The sequence below is a fragment of the Triturus cristatus genome, chromosome 10 (genome assembly GCF_964204655.1).
Source record: "Triturus cristatus chromosome 10, aTriCri1.1, whole genome shotgun sequence".
NCBI classification, from domain to species: Eukaryota; Metazoa; Chordata; class Amphibia; order Caudata; family Salamandridae; genus Triturus; species Triturus cristatus.
Window position 1 is genome coordinate 125,314,433 of NC_140593.1, and position 20,310 is coordinate 125,334,742.

The 20,310-nt window shown below is 43.0% G+C and overlaps 1 protein-coding gene across 3 annotated transcripts in view; it reads right to left on the reverse strand.

The window, feature by feature from the left end:
* Positions 1-20,310, reverse strand: part of TOPAZ1 (testis and ovary specific TOPAZ 1) — a 1,878,688-nt gene that overhangs the window by 1,022,018 nt on the left and 836,360 nt on the right. For all 3 annotated transcript variants that reach the window (XM_085630596.1, XM_085630595.1, XM_085630594.1), the window contains exon 9: positions 10,269-10,332. In XM_085630596.1, the coding sequence (XP_085486722.1) occupies positions 10,269-10,332 (64 nt within the window). The remainder of the gene's footprint in view (positions 1-10,268; positions 10,333-20,310) is intronic.

The following is a 20,310-nucleotide window of genomic DNA, read 5'->3' on the forward strand; positions in this document are numbered from 1 at the left end:
GTGGCCGAAAACCTAATGAAGCCCCTCCAACGGCTTCGTACTGATGTCAAGCACTGGCGAGCCCTGCCCCTGACCTTGCTTGGAAGGGCCTCGCTCTTTAAGATGCTCGCTCTCCCTAGATTCCTCTATGCGCTACAGAATACCCCCTTCCCGGTGGCGCCCTCTTATTTCACGGCTGTGAATGCGGAGATCACCCGTCTCCTTTGGGAGGACAGGGCACCTCAGATTGCGCTCCATAAGCTCACCAGTGGCTGGTACGACGGGGGAATAGCCCTCCCAGATATTAAAACCTACTACTGGGCCTCGCACCTCATGATCATAAATCAGTGGCTCCATGTACCAAGCGACGACCCTGCCTACCGTATGGATAGGCAACTGCTGGCTCCGGGGGGGGGGGGGTGCTAGGAGCCCTCTATAACCCTAGAAGAGGTCGTGTCCAGGCAGGGCCCGCAGCACACACCCTACAGATATGGTTTGCGGCACAGCGTGCGATGGGTTGGGCAGGTAGGACCACCCAGGCAACGCCACTATGGGACGCTAAACTGCTTGGGCTGCTGCGTACCACCAAGGGATTCCATCAGTGGGATCTAATTGGCATTTCGAGGGTAGGGGACCTTTGGCGCCGGGGGGAGGTGATCACCTTTTCCCAACTCCAGGCAGAATACGATTTGGCCAACACCGAACATTTCCGCTATTTGCAAATTCACCATGCACTTCGGACGGCGATTCCACTCGGGACTCGACTCCGAGTCATCGCCCTTGGAGGACCGGCTCCTCACTGAACATCTGATTCAAAAAGCGACGTCCCTAACATACCGGAAAATAATCAATAATCGCCCTGACCCCTTTTTGGTCCTTAAGGGGAAATGGGAGGCAGAACTTGGAGACTTTGACGATACTGACTGGCAGGCCGCGCTATCATCCCCCAGGGAGGTGGGCATATCGTCCAAATTAAGGCTAGTCCAGCTCAAAATTCTGCACCGCACATACTATACCCGTACACTTCTATTCAAATTACAGCGGACGGAATCCCCACTATGCCTCAGGAACTGTGGTCACGAAGGAACCTTCCTCCACACCCTCTGGGACTGCCCCGTCATAGCGCTTTACTGGAAGGGGGTGTTCCGTACTCTCTCCCAGGTGACCAAAATCCCCACCCTGCCTGAACCTCGGCTCTGCCTTCTTAACGTCTGGGAGCAGACCGACCACGTAAGAGTGGCCCAGCTCTGGGTGACATTGGGGCTCATGCTCGCAAAACGTAACATAGCCCAGCGATGGGGTTCCGGACAGGCACCGACCCTGGCACACTGGATCCGAGACATGGACCTTGTAATGGTGACGGAAAAAGCGGTATATGTACACAGAGGGTGCCCAAAGAAATGGTCCCAGGTGTGGGGTGGCTGGAATGTTTATAGGGGGAACATTTGCGAGCCCCCACCCGATGCACCAGAATCTGACCTCAGCGACCATGACTAGCTGCCCTGTCTCGCACATTGAGTGGGGATGGAGACTAATGTGTTTGGCCCTTTGCTTGCCTATTTATATTTGTACTGCTAGTGCTGACTTGCCAAGATGTATTCAAATCTGCTTTGTCCTAAGCCTTACACTGAAAGAGTGGTTTTTATTTTCTGTTTTGTTGAATAAACCAATAAAAAGATTTCAAAAAAAAAAAAAAAGTTAGACTTATGGGCTCGTCGCTTAACACAAAGAAATGTTGATTCTTTTCAGAACCTGAAGACATTCTTGGAATCTGCTGATGATGAATTATCGAACAAAGTCTTAGAAATTTTTATCCACCATCTCCAAGATATGCGGTGTAGTTATCGTCAGTACTTTCCACTTCCTTATGAAAGCAAAAACTGGAATAAAGATCCTTTTAATGTAGATATTGACAATTTAATGGGGCTGGCAGCATCTGAAGAAAACGGTTTGATTGAAATCTCTACAGATAGTGCACTTAAACTTCAATTCAAGGAAAAGTCTCCGAGTCTGACACATTTTTACAGATTATCCTGAATTATTGTACAAGGCACTAAGGTTTTACTTCCTTTCCCCACCACATATTTATGTGGGAAGGCTTTCTCAAATCTTATGTACCTTAAAAATAAGAACAGAAATCGTTTGCAAAATGTAGAATCTGACTTAAGTATTCAACTTATAAAACCAAACATCGAAAAGCTAGTCGCTGAGATGCAGCACCATCCTTCCCATTAAAATGTTTTTATTTTTGCATATTTTCCAATATAAAATAATAAAAGCTTTAGTAATGCAAGTATTTATTTGGAGTGTACTTGTTTGTGTATTTTTTGCGAATTACTGCTTTAACTTTTTTAAATTTAAATTGTAAAAATTGCTTGGGGGTCCCCGGCCTCCAGTAGTGATTCAGTGGGGGTCCTCTGGAGTAAAAAATTTGGGAACCACTGATTTAGATTGCAGTGAGAGCCCCATACCTTTAAACCCAGAAGCCGTTACCTTTGCACGAAAGATCGCTACAACCCTTTCTCGCTAGTATGAATCCTGCAGGGGAATTTTTTGAGCTGCTACAATGTGCTGTTTCAGCAGCCAAATAGAAGTAGCCTCTAGTGCAAACCATCACGAGATCATTTTTTTAATGACAAAAAGTAGCAGAAAGGTATATTTTAAAAAGCTACTTCTTGGTAACAATATATATAATGGATACATAATCTTCCAATAGATTCCTAACCTCATAAATACTCCTTCCTGCCTTCAGACTGATCTGGAAATCCTTTAGCCCATCAATGACTTCCCAGTGCCGCCAGGTAGCGCTTAGGGCTACAGCGGCAACTCTGCTTCTTGATGCAATGTCATTGGAGTATCTCAGACGCCAACCTGTAAGCTGATGCTACTTCTTGCTCATTTTCAATATCCCATCACGGTCCATGGAGGCAAATGTACACTGCCGCACAAGAGACAAATACAGCACATAACATGTTTTCATACCTTGGGATTTATTGGTACCGGTTACAGCTCACCAGGGATGGCTGTGATAAACATACAGGAAGAAAATGTATCCATTACAAATATAGTTACCGAAGGTAAGTAACATTTCTTCTAATGGTTATGTCTTCCCACAGATTTCTCATTTTTTGGATAAGTCCATTAGCTGTGCCTTTCAATGGGTGGGACTGAGAAGTGCTTATTAACCATGCTGCTTGTAGGTGTCAGCAAATGGAATGCCTCTCGAAAAAGCCATGTGAAGAGCCATAGCAAGGTAAAATGAGCACAAATGCCTTCTGGAGAATCTTTTATATTCAGAGGATAGCAAATCTTAATACAAAGGATGACCCAACATGAAATGGTGTAGACAGCACATGCCTGGGTTACAGCCTATGCAGAAATTGCGCTTCCTTGGTTGGATGGGCAGCACGGAAGACAGATGGAAAGTTAATAGATTAGCCCTTATGAAATGGGCTAGCCTATTTACCTCCTCAGGTAAGGATGGACAGGAACAAAGAACCAACTTATCCAGGTATAAAACTAAGCGACTGATAAAGCGCAAGGGTCTTAAGTACTCTGATCCTGCAGAAAAAAGTAATTCCTACTATCAACACAATTTTAAGAGTAATAGTATAGACGGGGAACTGTGCATTGGCGTGAATGAAGATACCATTAAGAAAGTGAAAACAGAGGTCAAATCCGACAGAGGAACAAGCAAAGCAAACCATTCAGAAAATAAGCCACAGAGGCGATGTAAACAGGGAGGGTCGGTCAGGAAAATCACAAAAGTAAACAGAACTGTAAGGGTATCCTTTAATTGTAGCCAATGACAGATCAAACAGTGAAAGGGACAATGCAAACTTCAAGGCATCGGTGAGGTGAAATGTAATACAATGAATGCCTTCCGACTCACGTCATTGCACTTTTAGTGGCAGGCTTCCTTTCCGCAAAAATAGTAAGGCAAAAGGATTCTAACTGGCACCACTCAAGAACAGTGTTTGGGGTAGAGGCATGGACCCATCCTGCTGCAAGAGCAGTCTGCTTTGAGGAGGAGGAGGGGGAAAAGCAGGTCAAATTCTGATTTGAAACACATCAGTGTACCGGATTCTTCTCACCCGGTCTGGAGTGACTAAAATCTGCTGTGGACAATCCGCCTTTACTTTCCACTGAACTTCACACAGAAGCGGGATTGGTGAAATGCAAACAGATAATCCTGAGATCAAATGAATTTATAGGCATCCTCCAGGGCACTTTCCAGAGGGAAGAATATGGCAGAAAACTGAGAACACGTCCTGTTGCATAAAATTTTATTGTAATTTTATTTACATATTTAACACAAGGGTTTAGGGTGGGGTAGTAATCTAATACTCAGGTAACTTTAATACAAGAGTATATTTTACTATTAATTATAAGTAAATAAATTAAATATAAATACAAATAAATATTAACAAATAAATATAAAAATTGTACTCTTAAAAAAATTGAGAATTTGGAGAGGGGGATGATCTGATGTAAAGAGAAAAATATAATTTATTTTTAAAATAATTTTGATAATTATTGGGTTAAAATATAGAATCAAACAGCTATTTAAAAATACACAAACTTGTAAAGCACATTTTTGATTTTTACATAGAATACAAAAAATAAACAAACATTACACAGTTTAATGATATTGTTAACATTTGTATTGAATTTATTAACATAAAACAAATAAAAATGACAACAAAAAAATTTCAACAATATTTTATAAAAATATTTATTGAATTTACTATGAATTGTAACATATAGTTTTTTATTTCTTTGTAGGTTTGAAGTCAACGGGTAAAATTGTCCTTTTTTCGTTTTTACAGAAAGACATGACGTTGACGAGTATACGTAACTTTAGTCATTCCGAGAATCCGTGCGCAATGAAGAGCTCCATGAAGGTACGGCGACTTTAATATAATATAATAGTGGTAAAGTTAATTGCAAGGCGGGAGGAGGGCGGTAGATAGAAATAGGAAATGTGTTTTGTGTAAATATAGTGAGCATTACCATAACAATTAATTCCAAAACAGGTAGAAGTAGTAGGCCCACGTCGAGTTTCTTTCGTAACAGTTTTTGTTTAATAAAATGTATTACATTATATCATTATTAATTTTATTAAACAAAAGTGTTGAGAAAGAATTTTTTTTTTTTAAGCGATGGGTTTATTTGAAAATAAGAATGCGTTGTCGCGGTTTTCAGGATAAGTCGTAGGTACTTCGAAAATGACTAAATAAAAACATTTTTGGCAATCTCTAAACCATTGCTCAAATGGTTTTGGGACTTCGAATTGTTGGGGGTTTTTTCGAGAGAGAGGATTGCGATAATAGATTTTTGGATGGCTTTTTTTTTTTTTAATACTACTAATTTTTTATGGTATTTTGGATTTGGTTTTCGAACAAGATTGGATTGCATATATGGAATTTGTTTGTGTTTTTTTGCCAAACTATTTCTTTTTCAGGATTTTTTTGGGGGCGAATTTTCTGGGTGTGCACAGTAATTTTTACAGTTTATTTTTTAACTGTAAAAATATGTTTATGCAGAACTGTGCCCTTTTTTGATAGTTTCATTTGGGTCATGGATTATGGAATATTTGGATTGGTTTTAATGACTGCAAAGGACTCTTGGTGAAAACCTGTATTGAATGCAAGTCCAAGAGGTTAAAAAAGAAGACATCTGAAGGTAAGGAAACCCGACTTTTTATTAATATTTAATTTTTTTTTTTAAATGTCAATTGAATTAGGTGGAAATTTAGTCAACCAGGCAAGTAAGGAGTTATAGGAGATCGTGTAGATTAGAAATGTAGGATGTGTGCAATATTATCTAGGTAGTCTTAAGTCACCACCAAAGAAAATTGTTGAATTGCACCCAACAGTCGCCCAAACATTTCCTTTGTTATTTTTGATATTCGTGGAACCAGTTAATGATTACAAAATTCTCATTTCTTTGAAACTTTGCCCCTTCCTCAAAATTTCCAAGAAATGATAAAAGTTAGGATGTGGTTTCCCAATTGATTTATTGAAGGAGTTGTGTCATCCCTCTATGGCATGGTTTTTGCTCCTCCCTCTAAGCAGTTCGAGCAGCAGTTCCACCACTTCACATGGAAACGTGGTTTCCTCCTGCGACCTGACCTGCATAGATGGCCAATCCATGTGTCTTCAAAATAATTTAGTTGGGGTGCCAATTTGTCTTAGTTTGCAGTAAATTATTCAGATTCAGTAATAGATCTGTAGTATTCATCTACACTGTCAGGAGGAACAAAACAATGTACTGTTATTTTTTTTTCAAATTGTAGTTTGCTATCTGATATATCCTCAACTAAGGATGTTTTTTGAATTTTTCGCCAATAAACCTGTGAAATGTGAAAAAAATATCCTTCAATTTGGGTGTACATTTTGGTCATTGCGTAAATCATTGGTAATTCAAAGTCAATTAACACTTTTCTAGGACTTTTGTTCATTGTTTTAGCTTTTATCACTGACAAAAATTCACTGTATGTTGAGGATTGTTTATCAGGGAGTAAACTGTACACTAAGGGAACAACTGTATGATTAATATAGGCATGATTAATGTATATTTGGGTGAATGGATGGGGTGTGGAATTAAACGTCCCATCCCTCATCCAAATATCACCACTCTCCAACTTAACAAGATTGCCACTGGATTCAAACTAGCCTGGCTGAGGAAGGGTGACATACCCTGAAACTGGTCCCAGGATGCTTATTTCCGGTCCAGGGAGTACCTGGCATGGCAGTTCGGTCTGGATTGTTCCCATGGGGCACAGGGTCAAGACCGATTTGCATGTGGCTGGGTCCAAACTGGGGTGGCGTAGAGGGCTAAAGAACGATGGATTTAACCCAGATCCTTTGACTGGGGGAGAATGTTTGCATTGTCAGCATTCCGTCCACCATTTGTTTGTTGTAACACATGTATTGGAGAAGAGGCTATCAGGCACACAGAACAGTAAGGGCAGAAAAATGTCCATTTTTTAAAAGTGGTGGCACTGTTGAATTAATAACAGTGTTCCCATCCGGCACTCCTTTGGGACGGTGTCCCCGAAACAACACCCTCTTTCTCAGAAATTTCAATGAATCATATAACCTTTTCCAAGTCAAATGTCTTGAAATGTATTCCTTCAACATTGTTGCATCACAATGGTTCCATCAATATGAATTGTAACAATATTCTTCTTTTCAACTACTTTACATCTATCAGCTGGTGAATGTAGAAGCTGTATGCATTACTGGGTAACCACTCCCTATGCATTTCGGGACGGAGCCCTTCATCAGGTGGAATATTTTATCTACAAAATGAAATGTGTTGTTGAGAACCAAGGTGATCTAAACCTCCACGAATAACTACTGATAGTGTGCTGATCGCGTATATATTAACCATGTGTGTGGGCCTAAAAAAAACGAACAGAAAAACTGCTCCCGTCTTTTAGTTTGCTTGCGGCGCTTGTCTGCCGCTTCAGAGAATCGGTGATGTTAAATACAGTTTACCGACATCCTGATGTGTAACTGTACAAAAGTACATGCAAAAGCCTAAGGATGCCCGTGTAGCTCAAACAGTGAAACCCCTGTGCTCTCGAAGGTTTCATTTTTTACCGTGTTCGAATAAAAAGGTGGTCTAGCGTTCTGGTGGCTCGTAAGCAGCGGTGGATGGTATCGGTGTTTGTGCCGATTTGAAATAAGTGCAAGAGGAAAAAAAAGCGGAAACGTGGGTTACGGTGGAAACTGAAAAGGGGTTGTAGTGTAGTCAGTATAATTGACGGCCATCTTAAGGTGGGTGAAGTAAAAGTAGATTGAATGTGAAAGATGGAATAATTGTAACTGTCAGTAGATTTGCTATGTTATCAAACATAGAAATTAAACATATAACAAACATAATTCATCATTAGCATGTAGTCACAGGAAACAACTATAATCCAAACGTTCATTAAGACCCTTCGGGTGGCAAGAGTCTAATCTCTTAATCCAGTACATTTCGTGTTATTATCAACACCCTCTTTCACTGGAACAATCTCCAAAACTAGAAACCTCAGTTGGCTTACGTTGTGTTTATGGGTGGAAAAACGAGCTGCCACAGGGGCTTTCTCAACTTTATTTCTTATTGTGCTTTTGTGTTCAGTCAGGCGCGTTTTTATTTTCTGCTCCGTCTTTCCTACATAGGAGGGCCCACACAGACATTTGAGTAAATAGATGAGATTTTTTGTGCCACAGGGGGCATTGGTGAATAGTTTAATGGTTGTACCCATAGTAGGATAATTTATGCCGGTGCCCCGGATAATGTTATTACAGTGACCACAGTTCAAGCATGGTACAGTTCCTTTGTATATGGTTACTTTTGAATGAGGTGTTGCCTCTAGTAGATCCTTAATGTTCCTGGAGCGTTTATACGTAAATAACTGTGTGTAATTGAAAATTCCTTTAAAATCATGTTCGTTCTTTATCATTGGCCAATTTTTCAATATAATTTTTTTCATCTGGTAGAAAATTTAGACACGAACAATAGTCTGTTGCTGGAGGTTTCTCTTTCATGTGGAATTAGTAGATCTTTCCAATTGTTGGCTTCTGCCCTTGTGATTGCCGTTTCAAGAACTGAGTTCGGATATTTCCTTTCTTTGAATTTTGTAAGTATTGTATTTGGTTGGTGGTGTAGGAGTTGGGTTGTGAGGACATTTTTTTCATCCTTAATAACTGTGAATATGGTAGGTGTCTTTTTAGGGACATAGGGTAACTACTGTTGAAATGTAAAGTCTTGACAGGTAACCAACACATCAAGAAATGCAATACTTTCTGTACTTGTTGAGTGGGTAAACTGAATGTGGTCATCTATACTGTTGATGAAATCAGTGAATTCTCTTATTTCCTCAGGAGGGCCTTTCCAGATCAGGAAAATGTTGTCTATGTAGCGCCAATATTTGAGAATTTTGTCGTCACCTGGGATTGGTCAAGATGTTGTCTAGTTCCAGGCGGTACATGAACAGGTTTGCGTAGCTGGGAGCTGCGCAATTGCCCATAGAAGTACCTGCCAATTGTAGAAAGAACTCGCCGTTCCATTCAAAGTAACTGTGGTACAGGGTGTATTGAAGCAGTTCTAATAAAAATATTTTTAGGTCTTGTTTGATGTCATGGTTGATTAAAAATGATTCTATGGCTTCTATCCCTCTATTGTGGGGAATGGATGTGTAAAGTGCACATACGTCTATGGTGCACAGGGTGATTGCTGTGTCTGGGTCCAAGGATGTGTCGTTAAGTTTATTAAAAAAAAAAAAAAACGGTAGTGTCGCGTAAATAGGTCGTCATCCGTTTAACGATTGGTTGGAGATGCCTGTCTAGGTACTTGCCAGTGGATTTCTTAGTTGAAACAATTGGACGGAAAGGAGGTTTGTGTAAGTTCTTGTGGATTTTTAGTAGCATATGTAGAGAGGGGCTATTGGGATGTTCCTGTATCAGATATTTTTTGTCTTTTTCAGGGATGACATCATTTTCGTATGCTTTGTCTTTGATGATTTTCAAGGTTTTTACTAACTCTTCTGTTGGATTTGAAGGTAATTTCATGTATAGGTCTGTGTTATGAACGTGGTCTTTGACACTTTGATAATAAAACACGGAGTCCATTACTACAAGAGCGCCGCCCTTGTCTGCTCTACAACATCTAATGTCTTTATTGTTGATGATTTGGCTGATAGCTTATTTTTACTGTGGGCCTTAGCAAAAATTACTTTGCCGTCCTCTTCCTGACAACTTTGTGCAAGAGTCACATGTGGCGGTATCGAGATCTAAAACAAGACACCACATATAGACATCAAGGGGGTCCAAAAGAAACATCCTCTTGCAGCTTCTTTATGAAAGACCCGAGGCCTGGTACAAAGATATTTTGATTAGTCACTGTCCTAAGCTCACACAATTGCCTAAGATCTTTGGGCTTCGTCGAACAGGCACCTAAAAACAGTAACTGAGGTCAGCACACAGTTGGGTGCCTAACAATCTGCAGTGATGTCATAATGTCAAGAAGTGAACTTGCAGCTGGAGTCACATAGAACCTCCTAGTGGCGCTACAGTAATTTATTGGAAAAAATACCACCAGATCAGTCTGAAGCCTAGAATGAGCATTCTTAAAGTGTGAAGGTGAGGAATCTACTGGAAGGTGTAGTGCATCAGAAGGAAGAGAATCGGACTCTTAAAATGAAACTTGTATATATATTATTTTTTACGAAAAGGGTGGAGGAATAAAAGTACAATATAAAACCAAATATAGATTCATGTTACAAATAAACATACCTGCACGATGGAGAATCAATGGAGTATCTGTATTATTCAGCTTCTGAACTATTTCCATGCAGAACTGGAAAATAAAATACAAATGCTAGAGTAATAAACACATTGCCAGTTTTACCAAAATATATAAGGAATGAAAGCCTGGTGCATGGATAATATTACCAAAATACCTGATCAGTTTAAAACAGTGTAAATGTTAACCTTTACAAAGTGATATGCTCAAGGTAGCCATGTGCAAGTATCGGTTCATGGTGGTATATTGTATGTAATTAACAACCCTCCATCAACAAACGCAAACAAATTGTGCCAAGTCTATGGTCACTTCCAACAATATGCTCTACCTTTGGCTGTCCTAAAATTGTAGGTTCTCTTGTTCAATTCTATTCAATGGGGCGGCTTGATGCTATTACATTTAGAAGTGTGCTCCCAAATTATCCCAAGTCCTGCAAGCCTTCCTGTCCAAAGGAGTTGGTGCTGCTGGAGCACCTCTTGTGCTTGTGGTGAGAGAAACCAAAGAAGGGTGGTTTCTATTTTTGGGACTGCCAACAATATAGTGTTTAATGCCATAATGGGCAAATAATTTGTACCACTTGCTCAAAATCTTAATATGAATAATTTCAGGTATGTATCCAACAAGATATACGTTTCTGCATAATAGCTGTGCTATAGAGATGAGCTTGAGGTGCTCCTTTGCCCCATAATCCACGAGGAGAGGTACCCAAAAGTAAGACATAGCAGTATGCAGACTGTCAGCAATGGAGAAGTGATGTGACAGGCGAGGCTCTGGGAGCCCTTTCCTACCAAACATGCTTTTCTGGTTTTGGGATGCACCACACATCTCAGATGGGTGTGCCCAACGTCAAGATTTGTGCATCCGCACAGGGAACTTTTGCTCGCAAGACTCTTGTGCTGCCAATGGAACGTAAAGCCTCACACACACGTGTAGTTCGAATTAAACCAATGTTGTGACAGTCTACTTCTGCTCATGCATGTGGGAAATGGAAAACTGAAGTGATTCAGCCAAGAGTCATAAATGAAAGGCACACCATTAATGAAGCTTGCAACTGATGGTTTACACACCATTACAATACACGCTTTGACCGCTCAAAGATTTCCACTGAAGATGGTCTTAAACTCTTTTACTTCAGTCCCCATATTACCTCACCTGACTTCAACAAAAAACTACAATACGAACAGCATTAGTAGTTTTGCATAACAACTGAGGGCTCTGATGTGAGGTATGCACGAAAGAAAGCTGGATCGGCTGTGTCCCAGAGGCCTGTATAGTCCATGATCAATGCCGATTTACCTTTCTGCCATAACCATTCATGTCAACTTGAATGAATGTTCCATAGTGTTCCTTTCCATCTCAGCTCACTAGGATCCTATATACGGCTACCTTTGTCACTAGTGCAACATCTAAATACACCTCTTCAGAAGGTTTTGTGGCATTTGATTCTCCTTGTTCACATTCTATAACAATCCTTGAGCGATTAGCATCAATAGACTATGAAATCATAGGAAAGAACAGAGCTAATAATGGAATATTGAAGTAGGGTGCCATGACCCATCAGAAAAATACCACAGGTAGAAAAATGAATTACCCAAAGTTTACCTCTTTTTAAATCAGTGAAAAAACGCACACAATCCGACCAATAAATCCTTCACTGAAGGTTTTCAATAATTATCTAAAAGAACAATTATCCAACTAACTAGAGGACTATAGCATCAACTGGAACAATCCTTCTGGCTCTTACACAAGAGTGTTAACGTAACACAATTCAACCTTCCTTAAGCATCTCTGGCTCTCATACACATGAAAGTAAAACTACCGACTGTCATACATGACTCAACCTCTGACCAATGTCAAACTAGTATTGAGGTTTAGGGAATGATCGCCTTCTGATTCCCATTTCCATTCATATCACTGCTTATTCAAGGTTTTTTTTTTTATAAAAGATTCCTCAAACAAGATTCTGAGACAGAGTGGTCATAAACAACAGAAAACATAACTTATGGCTTCTGATTTTTCCAGTGACATGAATAGATTAATAACCACCCATGAGACTGCAGTCTCATAGGAAATGGACTCCATGTTGTAGATCGAAGACCTTTACTAACAAATGTAAAGCACACTTACTGGCGGGAGACGCAGCGTTGCACCGGGGAAACAGCGGAGCCAGCCTGATTCGGACTGCATGCCCCACAAGCCCGTGAGCCTTGCCCTACTGCTGTGACACCGCCCCCTGTGACCGGGGATCTATTTCATCTACCTCGTGCCCCCCGCTTCGCGGGAGACGCAGCGTTGCACCGGGGAAACAGCGGAGCCAGCCTGATTCGGACTGCATGCCCCACAAGTCCGTGAGCCTTGCCCTACTGCTGTGACACCGCCCCCTGTGACCGGGGATCTATTTCATCTACCTCGCGCCTCCCGCTTCGCGGGAGACGCAGCGTTGCACCGGGGAAACAGCGGAGCCAGCCTGATTCGGACTGCATGCCCCACAAGCCCGTGAGCCTTGCCCTACTGCTGTGACACCGCCCCCTGTGACCGGGGATCTATTTCATCTACCTCGCGCCTCCCGCTTCGCGGGACGCGCGCGGGCGTGCGCCGGGCTAAGCCCGGGCAAAGGGCGGGCCGTCTGTGGCCGTCAGGGGCCGGAGTAGGCCGGGCTGGGCCACCCCCCTTGGCTGTATTCTGCAACCCCTCTGAGGAGCGGCTCTCCAACATAAGGTGATTCAATACTCTGTGTGGTGCTCGCTTGCTGGTGTGCTCCTCTGACATTTCTAACGCTGCTGACACTGCTTCCTGAATGGGCAAGAGAAAGCTAGCTGAGAGCTCTGGGGGAACAGGGGGTAATGGTTCTTTGCCTAAAGTCCGGAAAATCAGGAAGCCGCGACGTGCTGGCAAACAGCCCGATCCGGAGGGGACTTTGTCACGTATTGGTGTCCTAGTGGGGGAGTGCGAGGCCATCCTGGGTTCCGACCAGTCACCGGCGGATGATGGCCTGGTCACTGTTCTATCTTCTGCTGACTCTGGACATGTTAACTCTATGCCAGCACCTATTGTGCCGGAAAAGTTCCGTTGTAAGCCTACTGCAAGAGTTGCTAAGGGGGTTAGTAAAGCGGATGTGCTCGAGGGTTCGATTGTTGGGGACGATACTCTATTGTGTGATTCAGTTGATACACAGAGCAGTGTTCCTGCTGTTCCTTGCTTTAACAGGTTTTCTCCTTTGATGAACGAACAGGTTGTCGCCAGTGGGGTCCCATGTGAACCTTTGCCGCATTCCCCTGCAATCCCCTTAGGTAATTGTATCGACTCATCTGTTAACCCCTTATTAGACCTTATAAAAACGGTTAACCTGTTGAGAGATGAAGTCAGCGCATTGAACTTAGTGATAGAGTCTCTGACTAGCAAAGCAGGGTTGTGTTCTGTTGTCCCACACCCTGCCCCTATTTTACCTAACCCCTCTCCTGCTCCAGATAATCCCTTAGGAACTCAGGCTGATAGGTCAGGCCTTCTTAATCCTCGCCCTAAGGGTTATGCCACTTATAGTAATGTAGTCAAGGCCGATACGAACCACATTTTGGTTCGTTCACCTGATAACACCAAATGTTCTTTGCAGGACAGAACAAGTCGTCCAAAGAGGCTGGGTGTGAGAAGTGACCATGACACCTTTGACCAGGGGACTCGGGTGGGTCGGGGTGATCGTAATGTCCCACCCAAGGGCTACGCCGTAGATTGCTCCAACATAATTTACATGCCCAATGTCCCCAAATTGCCACCTAACGGCGGCGCCGAGTCCCCTGAGTCGCTGACCAACAAGGCAATCCATTGGTTGAGACATGTGAGGGGCTGTCGTTCAGTTATTAGGGAGGATATCTCCAGAGCTACTAGATTTTCTTCATTCAGGGCTTCTGTTGTTTGCATTGAACTAACTCTTAAAAGCAATTACCTTGCTGAAAATCTTCTAGCTCTTGAGTTTAGAACTTGTCCCCCAGAAGGTTCTTCCATCCAACTGCGAAGCTATCTCTCGCATGATCTAGGGGGGTCGAAGCGAGGCCTATGTAGCGATAGGGTCATAGATGGTTCATCCCTGGATATCAATGACTGACTACACAGTGAGGGGGGTGGTGGCTTTTGGGACAGGGGCGAGAGGGTGAGGGTCACTGAGCACCAGGAGTCTATTATGGCTGACCCTTGCATTGACCCCTGTCCTATACCCGCCCACCAAGTGGTTACAACTTTGAGTAGCAGTCATTCTGTCTCTGTTCCGGAATCTTGTCAGGGGTTTGATCAACCCCGCTAGTAGCCCTTTAGCAGATTCGCAACTCACTATTCCTGATATTGCCGGTCTTCCTTTGGCTGGTGGCTCTCTTTGTTCTTGGAATATTGCTGGTTTGAATTCCAAGCTAGCTATTTCTGATTGGGTAGCTTTTATTAACTCAATGGACATTTGTATATTCCAGGAGACTTGGCTTCTTGAACCACGCTTTTGTATGGGCTACTTAAATTTTCACATCCCGGCAACCAAGGGATCCCACGGGCGTCCATCAGGGGGTTTAACTATCTGGTTAAGAAGCGAACTGTGTTTGACCACTAAGCTTCTCCACACGGGAAGTAGTGATATCCAACTGTTGAGGTTAGATCTTGGATTATTGGGTATAATCGACATATATAATGTGTACGCAAGGGGCTCTAGAGGTGCAAAATCTTCGGTCATTGATGACTTACTTCGCCTGTTTGATCTTTATTCAGCTGACACCTTCGTTATCGTTGCAGGTGACTTTAACGTATCATTCGAACCTCTTGTTGATAATAAGTGGGACCTACAGGATAGTGAAGAGTTATGTTGGGGTATCCCCCCCCTGGAGTTGTCCCCTATATCAAGATGCTCAGAAGTCGTCATTCAGATTAATTCCCTTTGCATGGAAAGGGGCCTGAGGGCTCTGAATGGTGGGATGCCGAGCGATCGCGAGGGTGCATGCACATTTAATAATGGGCTGAGCAGGAGTCGAATTGATTACATTTTGGCTGATATGAAATTATGGCACTCCCTCGTTGATATGGAAATAGTGTCCCTTCCAGAGAGTGATCATAATCTCCTCTGTTTATCACATAAATGGTGGAAGGTGGTCCTGTTGAGGCCAGGGAATCGCCCCCTCCCGCGGTGGTGCCATCCAACGACATGCGTCGTTTGAGATGGTCCGGACTTATGGGGAACCCTACCACCTTATCAAAGATCATAGAGGAGGTGGATGGTTCCATCATTGCTATCGAGTCAGTTTTAGCCACTGAGGGGAACCTGAGGGATGTAACATCAGCGCATGATAGTTTATTTGCAAAATTGAAATCTTATTTCTTCACAAAAGTGAGACCAGGACCAAGAGGCGCCAACCAACAAGCCTCTTGGTATAATAAAGAATGCAGGGAGGCAAGGCTATCGCTTGGGTCTGCCCTGAAGGGTGGCGATGTAAGCCTGGTACGACACAGGAGAATCGTCTACAAGAGCTGTGTCGCTAAAGCTAAACGCCAATGGGATGGCAAAAAGTGGGAGGATCTCCTTGAAGCAAGCCTTCGGAATGATAGTAAATTATTCTGGAGCATTGTAAAGTGGGGTTCTGGTGCACAGTCTGAGTGTCCCCAAAATAATGTTTCGCATGAGAAGTGGGTGGACTATTTCAAACCGCAGTATGCTTCCCCTACCAATCCTTTTGATAGCTATGGGTCCCCCCAGTTGTTTAATCCAGATGATAATTTTTCTATTTCTGAGGTGGATCTGGCACTGGTGGGAGTGGCATCTGGTAAGGCTCCCGGCCCGGACGGTGTTCCTGCGGATGTCTTTCTGTATGACAAGCTAAAATGGGGGAGGTATATACAGCTGATTGCTAACGCGATGGCACATGGCGCTCCTATTCCAAGCTCTTGGAAAGCCGCGGAAATAATTCCGGTGTACAAAAAGGGAGACCGTTCGCTTCCTGAGAACTATCGGCCTATCAGTTTGATTGACGCTATCCAGAAGATCACTGGTAGGCTGATTTTAAATCGTGTCCATCTCTGGATTGCGTCAAATAATATTTTATCCCCATTTCAAGCCGGATTCCGCCAGCACATTAGCACTGTTGACCAAGTCTTCCGTTTTATCCTTCTTTATTGGAAGACTGTGGTGTTGGGTAAGGGAAATTTGTATGCAGTGTTCGTGGACCTAAGGGCCGCCTTTGATTTAGTCCCTCGTTCAAAACTGTGGCAGACCCTAAAAGATTTGGGGCTTCATGGCGGATTGTTGTCCCTAATCCAGAGGCTTCATGCAGATAATTTGGCTAGAATCAGATGGGGTGGCCAGGGCATGTTGACTGAGGATTTTCCGGTCCAGAGAGGTGTCAGGCAAGGCTGTGCAATGGCCCCCACTTAATTTTCCCTATATATTAATGACATAGCGGATCGACTTTTGGAAGCTCACGTTGACGCTCCCGTTCTTGGCAACACTAAGGTCCCAATTTTAATGTTCGCTGACGACACGCTTCTAATTGCCAAGACACCTGGCGGTCTTCAGCGTTCATTAAATATTTTTGAGTCCTTTTGTGTTGATCGTGGCCTGGAGGTCAATATTAAAAAAACTAAGCTTATGACGTTCAGGCCACACAAATCTTTTAGAAATCAATTTGTTTTGTTCAACAATCCACTAGAACAAGTGCAGGCTTGGAGTTAATATCCAAAATAACTTTGCATGGAAGTTACAGAGAGATCTGACTACTCTAAAACATAGGCAGCTAGCTGGTGTATTAGCAGCTGAATTTAAAAAGTCTCCTTCGAAGCCCATTAGACCTGTGTTACAGGTCTATAGTGCCAAAGCAGTGAGCTCGGCTCTTTATGGTGCAGAACTGTGGGGGTACGAGAACCTGTCTTCCTTAACCATCTCGGAAAACAAGTTCTTGCGCAGTATCACCTCTCTCCCGCAGAGCACACCTTTAGTCCCCTTAAGGTATGACCTTGGGAAGAACTCCATAGCTGATGTAGCCAGGCTTCGACCCATCCTTTATTGGCGTCGCCTATGGACCACTCCGGCGTTGGCAGGGTATGCAGAGGGTTTTCTTGATATATTGTCGATGGTGGGCTCCCGGAAGATTGCTTGGCTTAATGAAACTAGAAAATCCCTTGAGGCTTTGGGGTTGAGCGATCTTTGGGAGAACCCTACGGTAGCTATTTTTCCATCTAAAGCTCTCTTGAAGGAGAAATACTGGGAGCTGATAAACACAAAGGTACTCTCTGCCACTAAACCCCTCTCGCTTTCGGACGAATTCATGAACATCAAATTTGTCCCTAGGCTAGAACACTTTTGGGATCTTGTAACCAAAGTTCTTGATAGGAAATTATTTTTCCAGATGCGGGTGGGAGCGTTGCCCTTAAATTCATTTGTAGCCCAGTGGGAACCCCAGAAAAGTAATTTATGTTCCTTTTGCAAATCCCAGGTGGAAACATTAGTGCACATGGTTTTTGTATGCCCTGCTTATTTGGCCCCGAGGCGTGTGTGGTTGAAACCCGTTTGCCAACTATTGGGTACTAGACAGAGTGTTGAAGCAGGAAGGCTCCTTCGCACCTGCACTGACCCAGTAATTGTCGTGGCGGTTGCCAAATTTCTGGGGTGGGCATGGATTATAAGAACTAAGAGTAACAGATAGTAAAGTCAGACATCCGGTATGTTATACCCAATGATCTTTTTACCATATGCTCTTTTAAAACTTGTAAATATTTTAAGCAGTTTCGCTTTTACACTGTTTCTTGTTAAATTATTACCTGTACTTGTTTTGTCTCGCTTTTAGGACTTTTGTCGAATAAAGCTGTTTGGATTGATTGGAACACACTGTTCTCTGATAAACTCTTACAAGCAAGAGAAGAACTTTGAGAGCTCGAGATGGACATGAGCTATAAAAAAGGAAGCCTGATCTCTAGCAAAACTTAAAAATACTAGAAAATGCAAAAATGACACCCTAACCAATACAGTGGAAAACACACATCGTAAATTCAGTACCTCACTAAAAAACACCTGAAACCTATTTAAATGTGTGAAATCTAATTCTTCACATTCATCCATAATTCTTACATCCATAAACCATTAACTTCCTAGAGTTCTTTTTCAGCATGATTCTTCTAACTAGGAACTCTATACCGACCAAAATTGTTGCAGTTCCAGTCACATGCTATTCTCCTACCATCAATTTCTCACCAATCTCAGCTGGCAACCTAACAAACACAATGTGAAAATTAAAGTTGACCTCTGCCAAGGATAATGCAATTATCATCCAATGTTTTTAACAAAAATATGAATTTTTTCTCTTCAATCAGTCATGTAAATGTAGTGAAATCTTCATAAAAGGAAGTACTGTTTCCAGACATTCTAAATATCGATCAAATTACATCAATTTATAAAAATATCATCAAGCATATACGAACAGTTATTCAAACTGTCTTTCTGAGACTAACCTTCGCTGGCTAGGAAATGTTTTTGAAAATATGCAGCTGTTCAAACACTCAGGAAAAAACAATCTAGTTTCAATCTGAGAAGCGACTGCAGCACAGAGGAACAAATTACTTCCCTTCAGTAACACCTTTTCTGGTCGAGACTATTTAACGGCAGATTCCACACCACCTGAATTTCCTCAGGCACCAGACTGGATCCGGAAACATTTAATCAATTACCTGTGCTACCTTCGTGTCAAGACCTTCAATCAATCAATCAATCATATAACTTGTAAAGCGCACTACATACCCGGGCGGGTTTCAAGGCGCTGGGGGGGGGAGGAGCTGTTACTGGTCGAAGAGCCATGTCTTGAGTTGCCTCCTGAAGGTCAGCAGATCGTCGGTTTGACGTAGGTGGAGGGGGAGGGTGTTTCAGGTCTTGGTGGCGCGATGGGAGAAGGATCTGCCTCCGGAAGTAGTTCTCCGGATGCGTGGGACCGTGGCTAGGGCGTGGTCAGCGGAGCGGAGTTGTCTGTTGGGTACGTAGAAAGAGAGTCGGCGTAGAGGGCGTTTCCGTAGTCGAGCCTGCTGCTGACCAGGGCCTGGGTGACTGTTTTCCTCGTGTTTGTCGGGATCCATCTGAAGATCTTGCGGAGCATGCGGAGGGTGTTGAAACAGGTGGAGCCTTCTTACTATCTCGAGGGATGAGGCATCGCATAGAAAGATGGCAAGGTGATGGTTTGCCCTACGTGGAAGGGCATGACTACCTTAGGACAGGAATGCCACTTTTGTATGGCGGACAAATTTGTCCAGGAAGATGTATACAGTGTAACTACAGACAAAGCCTGGAGTTTGCTCAATCACCTAGCCTACGTTATGTCGATGAGAAATGCCATCTTAATAGTTAAAAGGTGAAAAGGGCAACAGTGCATGGGTTCGAAGGGAGTGCACTTCAGATAATCAAATTAAGTTACCACTGCAGCATTAGAATTGGTGTTGGAGGGAATATAGTGGTCCACCCATTCAAAAAGGACATCACAACAGGTGATTTGAAGAGAGAGTAGGTTGATCTGATAAACGTAGAAATGCTGAAACTGCCAGTAAATAACCTGCAAGTGTGGTCCCTAGTATAGGGTACTAAGGTACAGAGGGCATAGGTACACCAGGGATCTCCCATGGGCTGCAACATGTATTATGTCACTCATGAGAGACCACTCAGACTGGGACTACAGGTCTTCAATTGCAGCCTGTGTGAGCTGGTGCTAGCACCACTTATGACAGATACAAGTTTCCTTATACTGTCTTGGAGAGGGCCTGTAAAGTATAGAAAGTCCCTAATGGGCAGTGGGCAGCTATCATGCGACTCATTTGATGGCAAAGGTAGACACAAACTCCTCACTGTCAAGAAGGAAGATGCTCACAACTACACAGTCTTGAAGAGTGCCTTCATAGATGGGGTTGGTCTGACCACTGAACAGTACAGGGTTAAATTCAGGGACACAGAGAAGGCACACAGCCAAGATTGGGTTGGGTTTGTAGACAGTGCTATTAAGGCTCTGGAAGGCATGATTCTTGGAAGTAATATGCATG